This window comes from Oscarella lobularis, chromosome 9 (genome assembly GCF_947507565.1).
Source record: "Oscarella lobularis chromosome 9, ooOscLobu1.1, whole genome shotgun sequence".
Lineage (NCBI taxonomy): Eukaryota > Metazoa > Porifera > Homoscleromorpha > Homosclerophorida > Oscarellidae > Oscarella > Oscarella lobularis.
In genome coordinates, this window is record NC_089183.1 from 948,569 (window position 1) to 962,810 (window position 14,242).

The 14,242-nt window shown below is 47.5% G+C and overlaps 3 protein-coding genes and 1 pseudogene across 3 annotated transcripts; 3 read left to right on the top strand and 1 right to left on the bottom strand.

Annotated features, from left to right (window-relative positions):
• The first annotated feature begins 35 nt into the window (after positions 1-35).
• LOC136190878 (kinesin-like protein KIF18B) lies at positions 36-3,463 on the top strand. Its single transcript, XM_065979167.1, has 12 exons — positions 36-543; positions 743-958; positions 1,021-1,218; positions 1,280-1,377; positions 1,431-1,506; positions 1,571-1,645; positions 1,703-1,812; positions 1,869-1,974; positions 2,033-2,086; positions 2,141-2,400; positions 2,505-3,092; positions 3,155-3,463. Exons 1-12 carry the CDS (start codon positions 46-48, stop codon positions 3,318-3,320), a joined length of 2,445 nt encoding a protein of 814 aa, XP_065835239.1. The 5' UTR covers positions 36-45; the 3' UTR covers positions 3,321-3,463.
• A 314-nt stretch (positions 3,464-3,777) lies between these two features.
• Positions 3,778-8,392, top strand: LOC136191351 (laminin subunit beta-1-like). Its single transcript, XM_065979674.1, has 19 exons — positions 3,778-4,341; positions 4,389-4,634; positions 4,693-4,813; positions 4,869-5,036; positions 5,103-5,243; positions 5,297-5,430; positions 5,480-5,695; positions 5,740-5,880; positions 5,930-6,166; positions 6,219-6,402; positions 6,455-6,573; positions 6,630-6,845; positions 6,910-7,053; positions 7,103-7,336; positions 7,383-7,554; positions 7,605-7,754; positions 7,804-7,922; positions 7,970-8,185; positions 8,240-8,392. Exons 1-19 carry the CDS (start codon positions 3,778-3,780, stop codon positions 8,390-8,392), a joined length of 3,675 nt encoding a protein of 1,224 aa, XP_065835746.1.
• A 4-nt stretch (positions 8,393-8,396) lies between these two features.
• LOC136191352 (laminin subunit beta-2-like) lies at positions 8,397-12,780 on the top strand. The gene is made up of 15 exons (XM_065979675.1): positions 8,397-8,672; positions 8,719-8,890; positions 8,944-9,257; positions 9,313-9,519; positions 9,565-9,708; positions 9,759-9,992; positions 10,045-10,207; positions 10,262-10,408; positions 10,463-10,818; positions 10,880-10,973; positions 11,023-11,608; positions 11,657-11,906; positions 11,958-12,086; positions 12,153-12,353; positions 12,405-12,780. Exons 1-15 carry the CDS (start codon positions 8,397-8,399, stop codon positions 12,651-12,653), a joined length of 3,522 nt encoding a protein of 1,173 aa, XP_065835747.1. The 3' UTR covers positions 12,654-12,780.
• On the bottom strand, positions 12,735-13,812 carry LOC136190894 (uncharacterized; annotated as a pseudogene).
• Positions 13,813-14,242: the final 430 nt, after the last annotated feature.

Here is a 14,242-nt window from a genome sequence, read left to right on the forward strand (position 1 = left end):
CGCGACCAATCAAACGCGCAGAAGTTGGCATTCGAATCACCGGCGATGTCCAAAGGCGAAACGAACGTTAAAGTGGTCGTTAGAATCCGACCAGAATCGGGAGTAAACGAATCGGCGTCGACGAACGCCGAACGAATCGTCGTTCGTGCGATAGACGATCAAATCGTCGTTTTCGATCCCGTCGACGACGACGACGACTTCGTCCTCGCCGCTTCGCGACCGACGTCGCGCACGGAACTGCACAAGCGCGGCGTGAAGAAGACGCATCGCGACACGCGCTTCGCGTTCGATCGCGTTTTCGACGAGAACGCGACGCAGGGCGACGTCTACGAAGCGACGACGCGCGGAATCGTCGATCGAGTGCTGGACGGCATCAACTGCTCGGTTTTCGCCTACGGCGCGACGGGAGCGGGCAAGACTCACACAATGCTCGGGAGTCAAAGCGATCCGGGCGTGGTCTATCGGACGATGATCGAACTTTTCGAAACGATCGAACAGCGACGAGACCAAGCGATTTTCAACGTCGTTGTGACATATGCGGAGGTATGTGAGATTCTATTTGTTAGGGGAGAGTAGTTGGGGACTCGTTTTCGCGTTCGCTCGACTCGAGTGATCGCCTATCGGGGAAAAGGCGTGCGATCGCGCGTGTTTGCGTGTTGGTCCCGCGCGCGTGCGCTCGGCTGACACCGCGCTCACGCGCGCGTCACCTGCGCGCGAAAATTTCATCTCACGTGCATTGTAGATATACAACGAAAGGGTGCGAGATCTTCTGCGGCCGTCGGGCGACTTGCCCATGCGGGAGAACCCCAACAAGGAAGTCTGCATCACTGGCCTGAGCTATCACAAGCCAAAGTCTGCGGATGAAGTTCTTGGAATGCTCGCCCAAGGAAACGAAAATCGAACGCAGCATCCCACCGACGCGAACGCCCAATCGTCGCGCTCTCACGCCGTTTTCCAGGTTATCCAAAAAAGGCTCGCACTTTTTTATTTTTAATAATTTTCAAAAATATTTTTTCTAAGGTTTTGGTTCAGCAGAAGCCTCGCACGTCCGGTCTCTCGTCCCAAATGAAGACGGGAAAGATGTCGTTGATCGACTTGGCGGGTTCGGAGCGAGCGACCGTGACGACGAATCGAGGAGCTCGTTTTCGCGAGGGAGCCAACATCAATCGATCCCTATTGGCATTGGGAAATTGCATCAACGCACTCGCAGAACAGAAGGCAAGACAAATCTCCTCTAGATTTAATTAATCAATAAAAATATTTAATATTTTTCTTTTAGAAAGGGGGGCACGTTCCCTATCGTGACAGTAAGCTGACTCGACTGTTGAAGGACTCTCTAGGTGGGACTTGCTACACTGTAATGATTGCTAATGTTCGGTATGGACATACTAAATGATAATATGTTTGTGAATGCTTTGCCTCTTTTGCAGTCCACTATTTTCTTCGTATGAGGATACGTATAATACATTGAAGTACGCTGATAGAGCAAAGAGAATAAGATCGACGGTGAGTATTCCTATATGTTCTGTAAGGCAGAATTGATAGATTAGTTTTCTTTGTTCTCTTTTAGTTGGTTTCGAATTTTGTTAACGTTGACATTCACGTAACGAAGTATAAGTCCGTTGTGGAAAGTCTTCAGAATGAGGTAGAGCTTCTTACACCAATGTCGTTGATGAAGTTTGTGAGAACGTTCTTTCTCTAGGTGGCTCAACTGAAGCAGAAGCTCTCAAATCAGTTAGTCTCAGATGAAGCTATGAGCAGTCGATTGCCTCTAACTACAACGTATTCCTTCCCTTCTTCTCAGTTGACACGGTGATTGAGTGCATTGAATATATTGCGTTTCTGATGTGGGAATTCTTTTCTTTTAGTTTTCGCGAGTTGGAGAACATGTACGGAAAAATTCTAACTGTTCGTTTGGATCTCGTCGACGTGGAATTTGCTCGAAAGGAAACGGAAGCCAAAAAACACGAACGAGTATAAATCTAATTTGAATAATATATTAATAGTGTGGGTATAAGTTATAAATTTTTAGGAGCAAACGATCGAGCGACTTCGCTACTGGATGCCGGAAACGGAAGAAACAGAGGTAAAAGAATTATTTATTATTTTATATATTTATCAATTTATTCTTTTTCTTTAGTCTCTGTTATCACTTGACGAACGTCTAGAGAACTTGGCGTCTCGTCGCGACGAGCTGGAGCGAACGCTTGCCGGGCTGCGACGCGAGGCGGAGGAAAAGGCGTCGAACCTGGGCTGCAGTGGAGTCGAGTCGTCGTCATTTGCCGTGGAATTTAACCGGAGACTCAAGGCGGGAGTGGAGAGCGAAGTGGCGGCAAAGCGCAACGTCCACTGGGAGCGTTTCTCGGAGAAACAGAGGAAGGAATCCGAGAACAATCAGAGGTGAGAAGCAGGATTAGATCTCTCAAAAACCTTATCTCCATATAGATCAATTCACGAGACCTTTTATTATTAGTCATCGTCACTCTCTTTTCTTTCTTTCTTAGATTCATTTGCCAGCTATTGACAGATTTTCGTCCTCTCTCCGCCTCCGCCTCCGAAATAACGTCGACAATTGCTCGACGAATTCGCGGCAAAGGAAAAGGCGTCGCCTTTTCTCTACAGCCGACCGTCAAATTGGCAACACCGCCACGCCAATCGCAGTCGACGACGCAGCCTCGCGCTATAGCCGTAGCGTCAGGAATTCTTACGCGATCGAGAAGACGAAATTTGCCGGACGAAACGGACGGAAACTCAAAGGCGATCGACCGAAGTCCGGCCGCGCTTCCGCGTCTGCCGCCGCCGCCGTCCGGGCGACGAACGCCTCGTCGTTTCATGAAGGAGAATCGAGATCGATTGGCTACGCCGAAGTCATCGATTTCCTCCGAGTCCCTTGATGTCAATGCGCTATTTCGACCGCTCGTCGAACCAGAAATCAAAGGATCGGCTCGAAAGAGATCTCGGATGGCGGCATCGGCGAGCGTTCCGTTGTCGCCATTTCAGCCGGCAAATCGGACGGTCGCCAAGTCGCAGAGGACGAATATGCCTCGACGTATTCCTGTGAAGAAGAAAACGAGTGGGAATACTGCGACGAGGTAACAAATCTGATGATCCTATATAATGTATTGTGTTGCCTAATTTTTTTTATTTTCTTTAGTGTGAAGCGGACTGCGGATGTGAGTGTACAGAGTGCGGCTAAGCGGGCGGTGAACGCTTCGACGCAGTCATCTACTCCTTTGTCTCTGTCCGCGAGGAAGAGATGGAGGAGTCGTTTGACTCCGGGGACGCCAAGCCGGAGTAACTGGAAAATGTTTCTAACGTAAGCTTTGACAACGATTTTGAACGTATTGCACGTATATCTCTATATCTAATGTACGAAGCCTGCACATGCATACACCAGAGCTCTTATCTTCGAAGTCAGGGCAAACGAGGATACTGTAAAGTGTTGTTGTTGTTCCACTTGTTCAGACCATAGATAAAAAAATATTTTTTATCTATGTTCAGACTAGGAGAATTTTTTTTGCCGCTCTACACGCGCTCGTCGCGCATGCTCACTTCGCTTCTGTATGTTTTGTTTCCATTTTGACTTTTTCCTTCGTCACAGTGAAATCCTGGACGCTTTTCGATCACATCCCTTCTCGAAGATGATATAGACCGTTTCGGTAGACGGCAACACCGCCGTGGGTCTCCACTCATCGCAGCGGAAAAAACGGAAATCGGTAATCAGCTCTCTACGTATGTTTCATACGCTTGCGTTATAAATAACGCGTTCCTATCACAATGGAACTCGTCGCCGTTCTCTTTATTCTGTTTCTAGCGCCGCTTTCGACGATTTCAAGCGAACCCGGCCTCTTTCCGGAAACGTCGAACGTCGCCGCGGAATTCTCAGCCACGTCGACGTGCGGAAATCCACCGAATCTCTACTGTCCTCCCTACAGGCAAACAGCGTTGATAAAATGCCTGACTTGCAATGAAACGTCGGGAGACGACGTCCACCCCGGAGATTTCGCCGTCGACGGCAATTTCTCGACGTTCTGGCAAGCGACGACGTTCAAAGACGCGCTCAATGAGATGGTGAACGTGAGCGTGAGTCTCGGTGGAAAATTCCAAATCGATCGATCCGTTATTACCTTCAATACGTATCGACCCGAGCTCATGATACTCGAAAAGTCGAACAACAACGGAACGACGTGGACGCCTCTTCAATATTACGCGGCCAATTGCGGCAGATTTACGACCATTGTCGAGCGAATGCGATCTGAATTGCCCAACGAAAGCGAGAACACGATTGCCTTTTGCATTCAGGAAGATACGCACCTCCAAGACCCCGAAACGGGGGGAACAGTAACAGGACCTTTGTCTATTTTTTTAACCGTTAATCCGTGTTTTAGGTTACGTTCGATGCAGGGTTTCGGTACGAGACGAATCGATTTGACGTCGCACTAGTCGTCGAGCATACTCTCGTTACGAATCTGCGAGCGCGTTTTCTCGACTTGGACACGCGCGGCGACGTTTTCGTGTCGCCCAGCGAGCAAACGTTTGCCGGCTATTATTACGCTATCGAAGAGTGGGAAGTCGACGCTCGTTGCTACTGTTACGGCCACTCGAACGAATGCGTCGTCGACGAGTCGAATAGGGTATACGGAAGAGCGTTTAATAATCAATATTTTTTCTATTTGTTTTTGATTTTGTTAGATAACGGATAAATGCGTGTGTGGTCATAATACGGCTGGACCTAACTGCGATCGATGTCTGCCGCTCTTCAACAATAGGCCTTTTCGTCGAGGAAACTCGTCGCACGCGAATCCTTGTGAAGGTGCGTGAGAGAACGATTCGTATGGCTCTAGAGACTTTATCGTTTTCTGCACTAGCGTGCGAGTGCCACGATCACGCTGATCGCTGTGTGTACGACGAGGCTAAGGGGGTTGGTGTGTGCGTCGATTGCAAGCACAACACTACGGGCGATTGGTGTGACAGCTGTCTTCCCAACTTCTTCCGCGATCCGACGACAAGTCTAAAAGATTTGCAAGTTTGCATAGGTGGGTTCTCCGAGCTAGACAAGCGTTGTACTGTACGCTGCACGAGGCCAAGCTTTCTCTTTACAGAATGCTCCAATTGTGACGGTTTTGGCACGAAAGCGTGTAACGCGAGCAACTGCATTTGTCACCCAAACGTCGAAGGCGATTTTTGCCGGAACTGTACGTGCGGTTTTGGAAAGATTCAGGACGCGGTGGCCGGATGCGAATGTAAGAGACAAGGAGGAGAAATCATGCTCAAGTTTTTTTTTCATTTTATTTAGCGTGCGACTGTGATTTGAATGGTACGATATCGTGTTCGGGAAGTCCGACGACGAGTCGAGTCGTCTGCGATCAAATATCCGGCGAGTGCGCGTGCAAAACGAACGTTATGGGCCCGCGGTGCAATACGTGCAAGGTACGGAACAACGTTGGGAAGTAGCGCGTTTATCTGTATTCTGCTCCAGCCTGGATTTCACAGTCTATCGAGCACGAATAGCGACGGTTGCACGGCGTGCGACTGTCCGACGCTGACAAGGTCGTCGTCAATATGCGACGTCGATACAGGAGCTTGTTTGTGCTTACCCGGTCTCAACGGATCGCGATGCAACGAAATCCTGCCCGGGTTTTTCGTTCCCGACATCGAGGGAATTATTTACGAAGGAGAGTTTGCCATTCTATCGGTAAGACGTTGCTACCGCTCCCATGGGCTGATTGGGGGCTCTAGGGAGCTGAAATTGAACTCAATCCTTCTACGCCGTTTACCGGAAGCGGTTGTTCGCGATTTGGCGACGTTGGCGATAAGGCAGTGTTTGAGATTCCAGTGCCGCGTCGAACTATTCGCTATCGGCTCGTCCTTCGCTATTCTGTAATATCGTTTGACTTTTTCCTCATTGTTTTAGTATGTGAAGTAATAGGCGGATGCTGATACCGGCGGAGTTGAAGTTACTGTAACAAGATCAGGAAGTGGCAACTATTCATGCCCCTCAGGCGATTCTGTCAGCGGACAGAACGTGTTGGATACTTTATTCACACTTGTAGCATCCAGTGATTTCATTGAAATCCAAGCTGCTGGGACTTGCCTTCAAGCGAGCGATACAATCACTGTTACTGTGTCTCATTTGACAGCACCCGCCAATTGGTGTGTGGACTCTGTAAGTTTCGCATTTCGTTTACCGGTAGTACAATAATCCGAACTGTCAATAGGTCGTATTGATTCCATTGCAAGCTGACATCCAGGACGTTATAATTGCTTCGTCAGAAGTCGCCTTGGCTGTGTTTTCATTCCCGGGCTGCTATATCCCTAGAACCACCGAATTAACTGCACCCACGGGTGACTGCCTGCAGTTCTCTATTGAAGTAACTGCTTGGTTGTTTGGAGGAGCTATCGGTGAGACAACTTAGAATCCCCTCTGCTGTGAACCGTCAAGGTTTACGCGTAGAATGTGGCTGCTCTCCGAATGGAACGGACCCTACTTCCATTGGAGAATGTGAGCCGTTCAGTGGCGCGTGCACCTGCAAGAGCAACGTTTTACCGGGAGGAAAATGCGACACGTGCAAGGTACGGGAAGGTGCTCTGTAGTTGGTTGTTATACGAATTTATTTGCTGGGGTTTAGGATGAATTTTTTGGATTGAGCACCAGTTTAGCAGATGGCTGTCAAGCCTGTCCGTGTTTGAGTATTACATCAACGTCTTCAGTTTGCAATAAAGAGACTGGTCAGTGCTCATGCAAAAGCGGATTGACAGGCCAAACGTGTGATCAAGTCATGTCTGGGTATTTCCTGCCCAATTTGGAAGGCGTCTACTATGAAGGAGAAGACGCTCAGCTAATGGTGCTTCTGTTTCTCTAAAGCGTTTTATTGCTTCTGTGCTAGTTTCTTTTTTTTATGTGACAAGGGTCCCAAAGCGGTCACTCCTTCCGACCCGTCAATGCTGTCTGGCCGTGCGTGCGCCCAATTTGAGGCCGTTGGAGACAGAGCGACGATAAGGCTTCAAGTTCCACTTCAAACGATTCGCTATCGCCTTCGTATGCGCTATACGGTAAGTCAATGGCATTTCATACGTTGATATGTACTACATGCTGGAATAGGCTGACGCCGATACTGGAAACGTCGATTTTACTGTGACGAGGGTGGGAAACAGCAACTACTCTTGCGGTGCGACGTCAGTCAGCGGACAAAATTTATTTCAAAACGAATTTACGCTGACTTCTACTGCGGCTGATGTCATTGACATCGCACCCGACCTTTGCCTTGAAGCCAATGACACAGTCATTCTCACGGTTTCGCAAGCAGGCGCACCTTCAGATTGGTGTCTAGATGCGGTATTTTATTATTCATTCTCAAACGTAAACTGAGTGAGATTTATAGGCGCTCTTGATGGCGTTGGAATCAGAATTCGGCAGTGATGTTACAAGTATCGACATCTTTGTTTTTCCTGGTTGCTATAGCAACAGACTCACTGATCTGGGTCCGCCAAGTAATCCTACATGTGAACCATTCATCGTTCGAGCAGCTGGTTGGCTATTTGACGGAGCATTCGGTATAGCATCTCCATATTAGATAAAGTTACCTGACGTCGATCTTTTCTAGAATGCGATTGCAGTGCAGATGGAGCAAACAATTCTGCCGTCTGTCAGATGTTCGGCGGACAGTGTGACTGCTTTGAGCACGTCAACGAGAGAACGTGTTCGCGTTGCGAATACCAATTCTTTAATCTCAGCTCGGGAAAGGGATGCGAGGGTGACTTCGAATTGCTCCACTAGATTACGTTGAATTTTTTTATGTCCAGCTTGCAATTGTTTTGAAAATGGGACCAATCCTGATTCGCGTTTGGAATGCGATCAGATGGACGGGAGGTGCGAGTGCAAGGCGAACGTGGAGCCGGGCAGCAAATGCACAACCTGCCAAGTAGATAGCGACTTCAGATCAACGAACAAAGTAATTATGAATTCTAGGATGAATTCTTTCGATTGCGTGGCGATGATCCCAACGGCTGCACGGCGTGCGGTTGTTCACTTTTGACGTCAACGAGTCTGACTTGCAACAAGGAAACGGGACAATGTCCTTGCTCTGATGGACTGCAAGGTCGAACGTGTACCGAAATCAGGCCAGGATTTTACGTACCCAACTTGGAAGGGATTATTTATGAAGGAGAAGACGCTCTGCTAATGGTGCTTGTGCATTTCTTCTTCCGCCATTGTGTCACTCTTGTTCTCTTCTCACAGGGTCCTGAAGCCGTCACTCCCTCAAATCCATCTGATATTTCCGGGCGAGCGTGTGCGCAATTTAAGGCTGTTGAAAACGTCGCTTCATTTCAACTCAGAGTTCCACTTCAAACGATTCGCTATCGTCTTCGTTTGCGTTATTCAGTAAGTTAATGGCATGTTATGCGCCATTCATTATCTACTATTTGCGCTGGAACAGGTTGACGCCGACACTGGAATTGTTGATTTTACTGTGACGAGAGAAGGAAACAGCAACTACTCTTGCGGTGCGACTTCAGTCAGCGGACGAAATTTATTTCAAAACGCGCTTACCCTAACTTCTACTGCGGCGGATGTCATTGACGTCGCACCCGACCTTTGCCTTGAAGCCAATGACACGATCATTTTCACGATTACGCAAACAGGGACACCCTCAGATTGGTGTCTTGATGCGGTATTTTATTATTCATTCTCAAACGTAAACTGAGTGAGATTTATAGGCGTTCTTGATGCCGTTGCAATCTGAATTCGGTAGCGATGTTACAAACAATGACATCTTTGGTTTTCCTGGTTGCTATACCGACAGACTCACTGAGCTGGGTCCGCCAAGGTATCCTGCATGTGAACCATTCACTTTTAGAGCGGCTGCTTGGCTATTTGGACGAGCCTTCGGTAAAACTCTATTTAGTTGTACTTGAAAAGTCACTATTTTTCTTGCTATGCAGAGTGTAGCTGTGACGCGGTTGGCGCAAACGATTCCAACACGTGTGAAGCATTCGGCGGCCAATGTGACTGTTTTGATCGCGTTATTGGGCGAACCTGCTCAGAGTGTGAACACCAGTTTTTCAACCTCACTTCCGTAGTAGGATGCCAAGGTGGGTTGCTCATAGCCCTACTCGTTTTCTCATCGTACAATTTTGCAGCCTGCAACTGTTTTGAAAACGGAACCGATCCGGAGTCGTTCCTCAAATGCAATCAAATGGACGGAACGTGCACTTGCAAGGCCAGCGTGGAAGGTGACAAGTGCACCGTATGCAAGGTAAACGCTTCTTTTCATTCCATTTAGATCAGAATAACTTGATTTTAATAACTAGGACGGTTTTTTCAACTTGGCAAGAGACGGCTGCGAGCCCTGCGTTTGTTCTTCAGTGACGACGTCTCCTTTGCTATGTAACAAAGAAACTGGGCAATGCGGATGCAAGCGCGGCTTCCACGGTGAAGATTGCGAGCAAGTCTTGCCCTCCTTCTATGTTCCCGGGCTGGAATGGATTATTTACGAAGGAGAAGACGCTCAGCTAATGGTGGGTCGTCTTTTTTCTTTGTTCACTGTATCACTTTTTTCTCAGGGTCCCAAACCTGTCTCTCCCATCGACTCGTCAATGCTGTCTGGCAGTGCATGCGCCCAGTTTGAGGCTGTCGGAGACAAAGCGACGATAAGGCTTCAAGTTCCACTTCAAACCATTCGCTATCGCCTTCGTCTGCGTTATTCGGTAAGTTAATTGGCATTTCACATGTCAGTATGTACTATGTACCAGATTAGGCTGATGCGGACACTGGAAACGTTGATTTTGCTGTGACGAGAGAGGGAAACAGCAACTACTCTTGCGGTGCGACTTCAGTCAGCGGACAAGATTTATTTCAAAACGAATTTACTCTGACTTCTACTGCGATTGATATCATTGATGTCGCACCCGACCTTTGCCTTGAAGCCAGTGACACAATCATTTTCACGATTACGCAAACAGGCGCACCTTCAGATTGGTGTCTAGATGCGGTATTTTATTATTCATTCTCAAACGCCTAAACGTGTTGACTTAGATTAATAGGCGCTCTTGATGCCAGAATTCGGTAGTGATGTTACAAACAATGAGGTCTTTGTTTTTCCTGGTTGCTATGCCGACAGAATCACTGAGCTAGGTCCGCCAAGTAGTCCTGCATGTGAACCATTCACCGTCCGAGCATCTGGTTGGCTATTCGACGGAACATTTGGTAAAACAATAATCTCACGGACTAGTTAGAAAGGCTTTAGTCAGTGTCTTGCAGAATGTAACTGTGATTCCGTCGGTGCAAACAATTCTAACTTGTGCGATCCATTCGGCGGTCAGTGTGACTGTGCTAATAGCGTGATTGGGCGAACTTGTTCAGCGTGCAGTTACAATTCATTCAACGTGACCAGCTCGGGCTGTCAAGGTTAATTAATAGAGTCATTTAATTAGCAAATAGTATACGCATGTTTTTGTATAGCCTGTGATTGCGTTGAAGCGGGAACCAATCCGTCGCGCCCTTGCGACTCGACAACCGGCGAGTGCCTTTGCAAGGATAATTTCACTGGAGAAAGATGTCATTTGTGCAAGTCTGGTTTCAAGCGAGAAGTGCTAAATGGCAATGAATCGATTCCGTGCGTTCCTTGCGAGTGTAACGGTCATTCGTTCGTTTGCCATCCACTAACGGGCGTTTGCATGAACTGCTCGAATAACACCGTGGGCAATTTCTGCGAAGAGTGCGAAGACGGGTTCTTCGGTGACGCCACGTCTGGCGGTTCTTGCCAAGCGTGCATGTGCAATCGCCCTCTCGGATCGAACAGCATCGTTTGCGACAAAGTAGAACTACTGTACCTCATGTGTCTAAAGCTGTGCTAATGCCGATTATGTGTGCATACAGGTGTCTGGTAATTGTTCGTGCCTTGTTGGATTTGTTGGCCGAATCTGTGACGCCTGCGGAGACGGCTTCTATGATTCGTCTAACGGCTGTCTGGGTAAGACTAAACCGTCAGCGTACTTTGTATATATTGAAACGGCTTTTAGTCTGCAATTGCTCTGGAGCGGGAACCAATCCAAAGGGCCCATGCAACTCAACAACCGGTGAGTGCGTGTGCAAGGAGAATTTTAGCGGAGAGAAATGCGACCGATGCGCCGCTTCGTTTTTCAATTACCCCGCGTGCGATCCGTGCGACTGCGACGCGCAGTTCTCCGTCGATTCGACGTGCGACGAGTCCGGCGCGTGTACGTGCAAAACCGGCGTCGAAGGAGCTAAATGCGACGGCGGATGTCGTGACGGATATTTTAATCTGACTTCGAACGGCTGCTCGCCGTGCACCTGTTCGTCGGTCGGCACCGGCGGCAATTTGACGTGCGATAAGGTGACGGGTCAGTGCGACTGCGTTGACGGCGTCACCGGCGTGACGTGCGATCGGTGCCAAAAGGGATTTTACGGATTTGGTCGTTTTTCTGGGATCGCTTGCCGTAATTGTTTCTGTAATGAACATGCCGACGGCTGCTCGTTGAGAGAAATCCCGACTTTGGCGGTTACGTCCACGTTTGACGTGGACAATGAAGGCTGGACTTTCCTTTATAACAATGGAGCAAACCGAAACTCGGCCCGTCGCGATCGGTAATGTGAAGTTACTTAGGAATTCTACTCACGTTCTGTGTTTGACAGGCAAGGTTTTTTGTTCAATTGTTGCTACGAATTTTTTTCTGCTCCTCCCAAGTATCTTGGGAATCAACTCGCATCATATGGCCAGCTTTTCACTTTTGATTTAGGTTTGGACTTGCGTTGTGGCGAACCTCCGTTGTCTAATGATAGTGTGAGGCTGAAGGGAGGAAATGTTTCCGAATTTTTATCTTACTCATTTCCAAGTAACCCTCCAATCGGTAACTACCCAAATATTCCCTCCCAAACATTCACAGTACGTGCAAGAAGAAAGGAAACCTTGTCTTTTATCACTCAGCTGTTGTAGATTAAAATGATCGAATCAAATTTCTTCTATAAAAGCGACTCCGATAGAGGATCTCATAGACCTGTCACAAAGGAAGAACTTTTGAATACTCTTGGGGATCTTAAAGAACTGCAAATTTGGATGTACGAAGTATGGATAAAGAGATAAGGGCAAGAGAATGTTTCTAATTAACTGAACGGTTTGTGTACTATGTAGGATATCTGTTTCGAGGTTTTACTCGACAATGTAACACTGAACCGAGCGAATGCTACCGAGAACTGCACGTGCAACATTGGATACGAGGGGCTCTCCTGTGAGTCGTGCCAAGAAGGCTTCTTTGCTGATGCATCGCACGGCGGTAATTGTCAACCGTGCGACTGCGCGTCGTTTGGGTCGAATAGCACAATTTGCGACAATGTAAGAAAAGTAACGCGGCGCTCATATGCCTAGTTCTACAGTCGACTGTAGGTAACCGGACTTTGCGATTGCAAAAGGAGATTTACTGGGAGGCGATGTGACACCGACATTTGCGAGTCGTGCTTCTGCTACGGTCACAGCGACCGTTGCGCGTACGACGAGCAAAGAGGCTGCGTGTGCGTCGATTGCGAGCACAACACCACCGGCGATCGATGTGAAAAGTGCCTTGCAGACTTTTTCCGTGATCCCGGCAAAGAGCCGAACGATCCGACCGTTTGCTTGCGTAAGTGTGGGGTATGAAACAGTGTTGCACGAGTTTGAAATGTTTCGGCGCAAAGTAGATGTTAGTGCGAGCTGATTGAATGCGATGAATTGTAGATGCTGAAAATTTGGGCAAAGAGTAAGTGTAGAGTTTTTGCAGTTGTATGTATCATTTGATCGAACCAATTGGTGCGGCTAGGGTAAGTGCGAACTGCGCCATGCATTCTGACAAAAGGTAATAACAGACAATTGATGTTTCTACAGACGGATTCCAACGGACATTCTTTTCTTTCCCAGATTTTTGGCTCCATTTACATCAAATGCAATTCCATCATACTTGTTCCTGCCAAAATCCCCGTCTGTTCGGTAATGTGGAGTTGCATAGTCACCACACCAGCTGTTACACTTTTTGTAGCAGTCTGTGTAGCCGCTCACAAAGTATCCTGGATAAAACCGATTATTTGAATCGTCAGAATTATCACACATCAAAAATTGATAGCGATATTGCGTTGAAGCGGCGCCATGTCCTGCCCAGAAACCATAGGTATTTCCTGGTACATTGTAGTCTGTGGTTCTTGTGACTATAGATCCATGGGTGTTTTTAGTAAACCAAGCAGAAAGTCCACCTGCGTCATGGTCAACATAGCGGACTTCTTTGAACTACAGGTAGAAGACAGAGAGTGGATACCGTTTTACATACTTATTGCTACTCCCGGGAATGCTACTGCAATCAGCTCTATAGCCACTTGTTCCATACGGCTTTTGTGGATTGTACGTCTTTTCCGTCTTCAATTTCACGGCAGAGTCAGTGGTATAGCACATAGTCCAGCCTCCACCAGCCGTCGTCATATCACAATACACCTTTTTAGAAAGAAGGGCTGATCAATGTCGATCTTCTTTTAGCTGTGTTTTCTGACCTGAAATGCTCCTTGATATAAGGACGAGTCCGGGTTTATCCAATAGACTCCACTGGGCAAATTTGGATCCTTTTGCTTTATGTCTTTGCATGATTTTCCGGGATTGATTTTTGTATTTCCAGATGCAGAACTTTCGCCCCTAAGCGATCTCCACTCTTTTCCATTGCAGTACATCAGTAGCCCGTCAGAATAATTAAATGCCACGAATCCTTGAGACGTATCTTTACAAGCTTCATAAAAGAAGACGATTGAATATTACCAGCCGTTTCCAAATTGCACGCTCTGTAACTACGACCGTCAGCAAGCCAAACACTTTCATTCTTTGCTCCAGCTGCAAAGGCAGCTGCCAGAAGGAAGAAAACACTGCTGCAGGGATGTAAAGTCAACTTCAGTTGCCTCAGCTGGCTCTGTCGAGTAAGACTATATATCTGCGTCAAGCTCCGGAGACAGACATGTCGCTAAAAACGGCGTAGGGAAACCGATCTATGCTCCGCAATGTCGTGAATCGTGATATACTGTTTATGCACGCTCATCTGCAAAATGTTTGTAACGTAAGCTTTGACAACGATTTTGAATGTATTGAACGTATATCTCTATATATAATGTACGAAGCCTGCACATGCGTACACCAGAGCTTTTATCTTCGATGTCAGAGCAAACGAGGATACTGTAAAGTGTTGTTGTTGTTCCACTTGTTCAGACCATAGATAA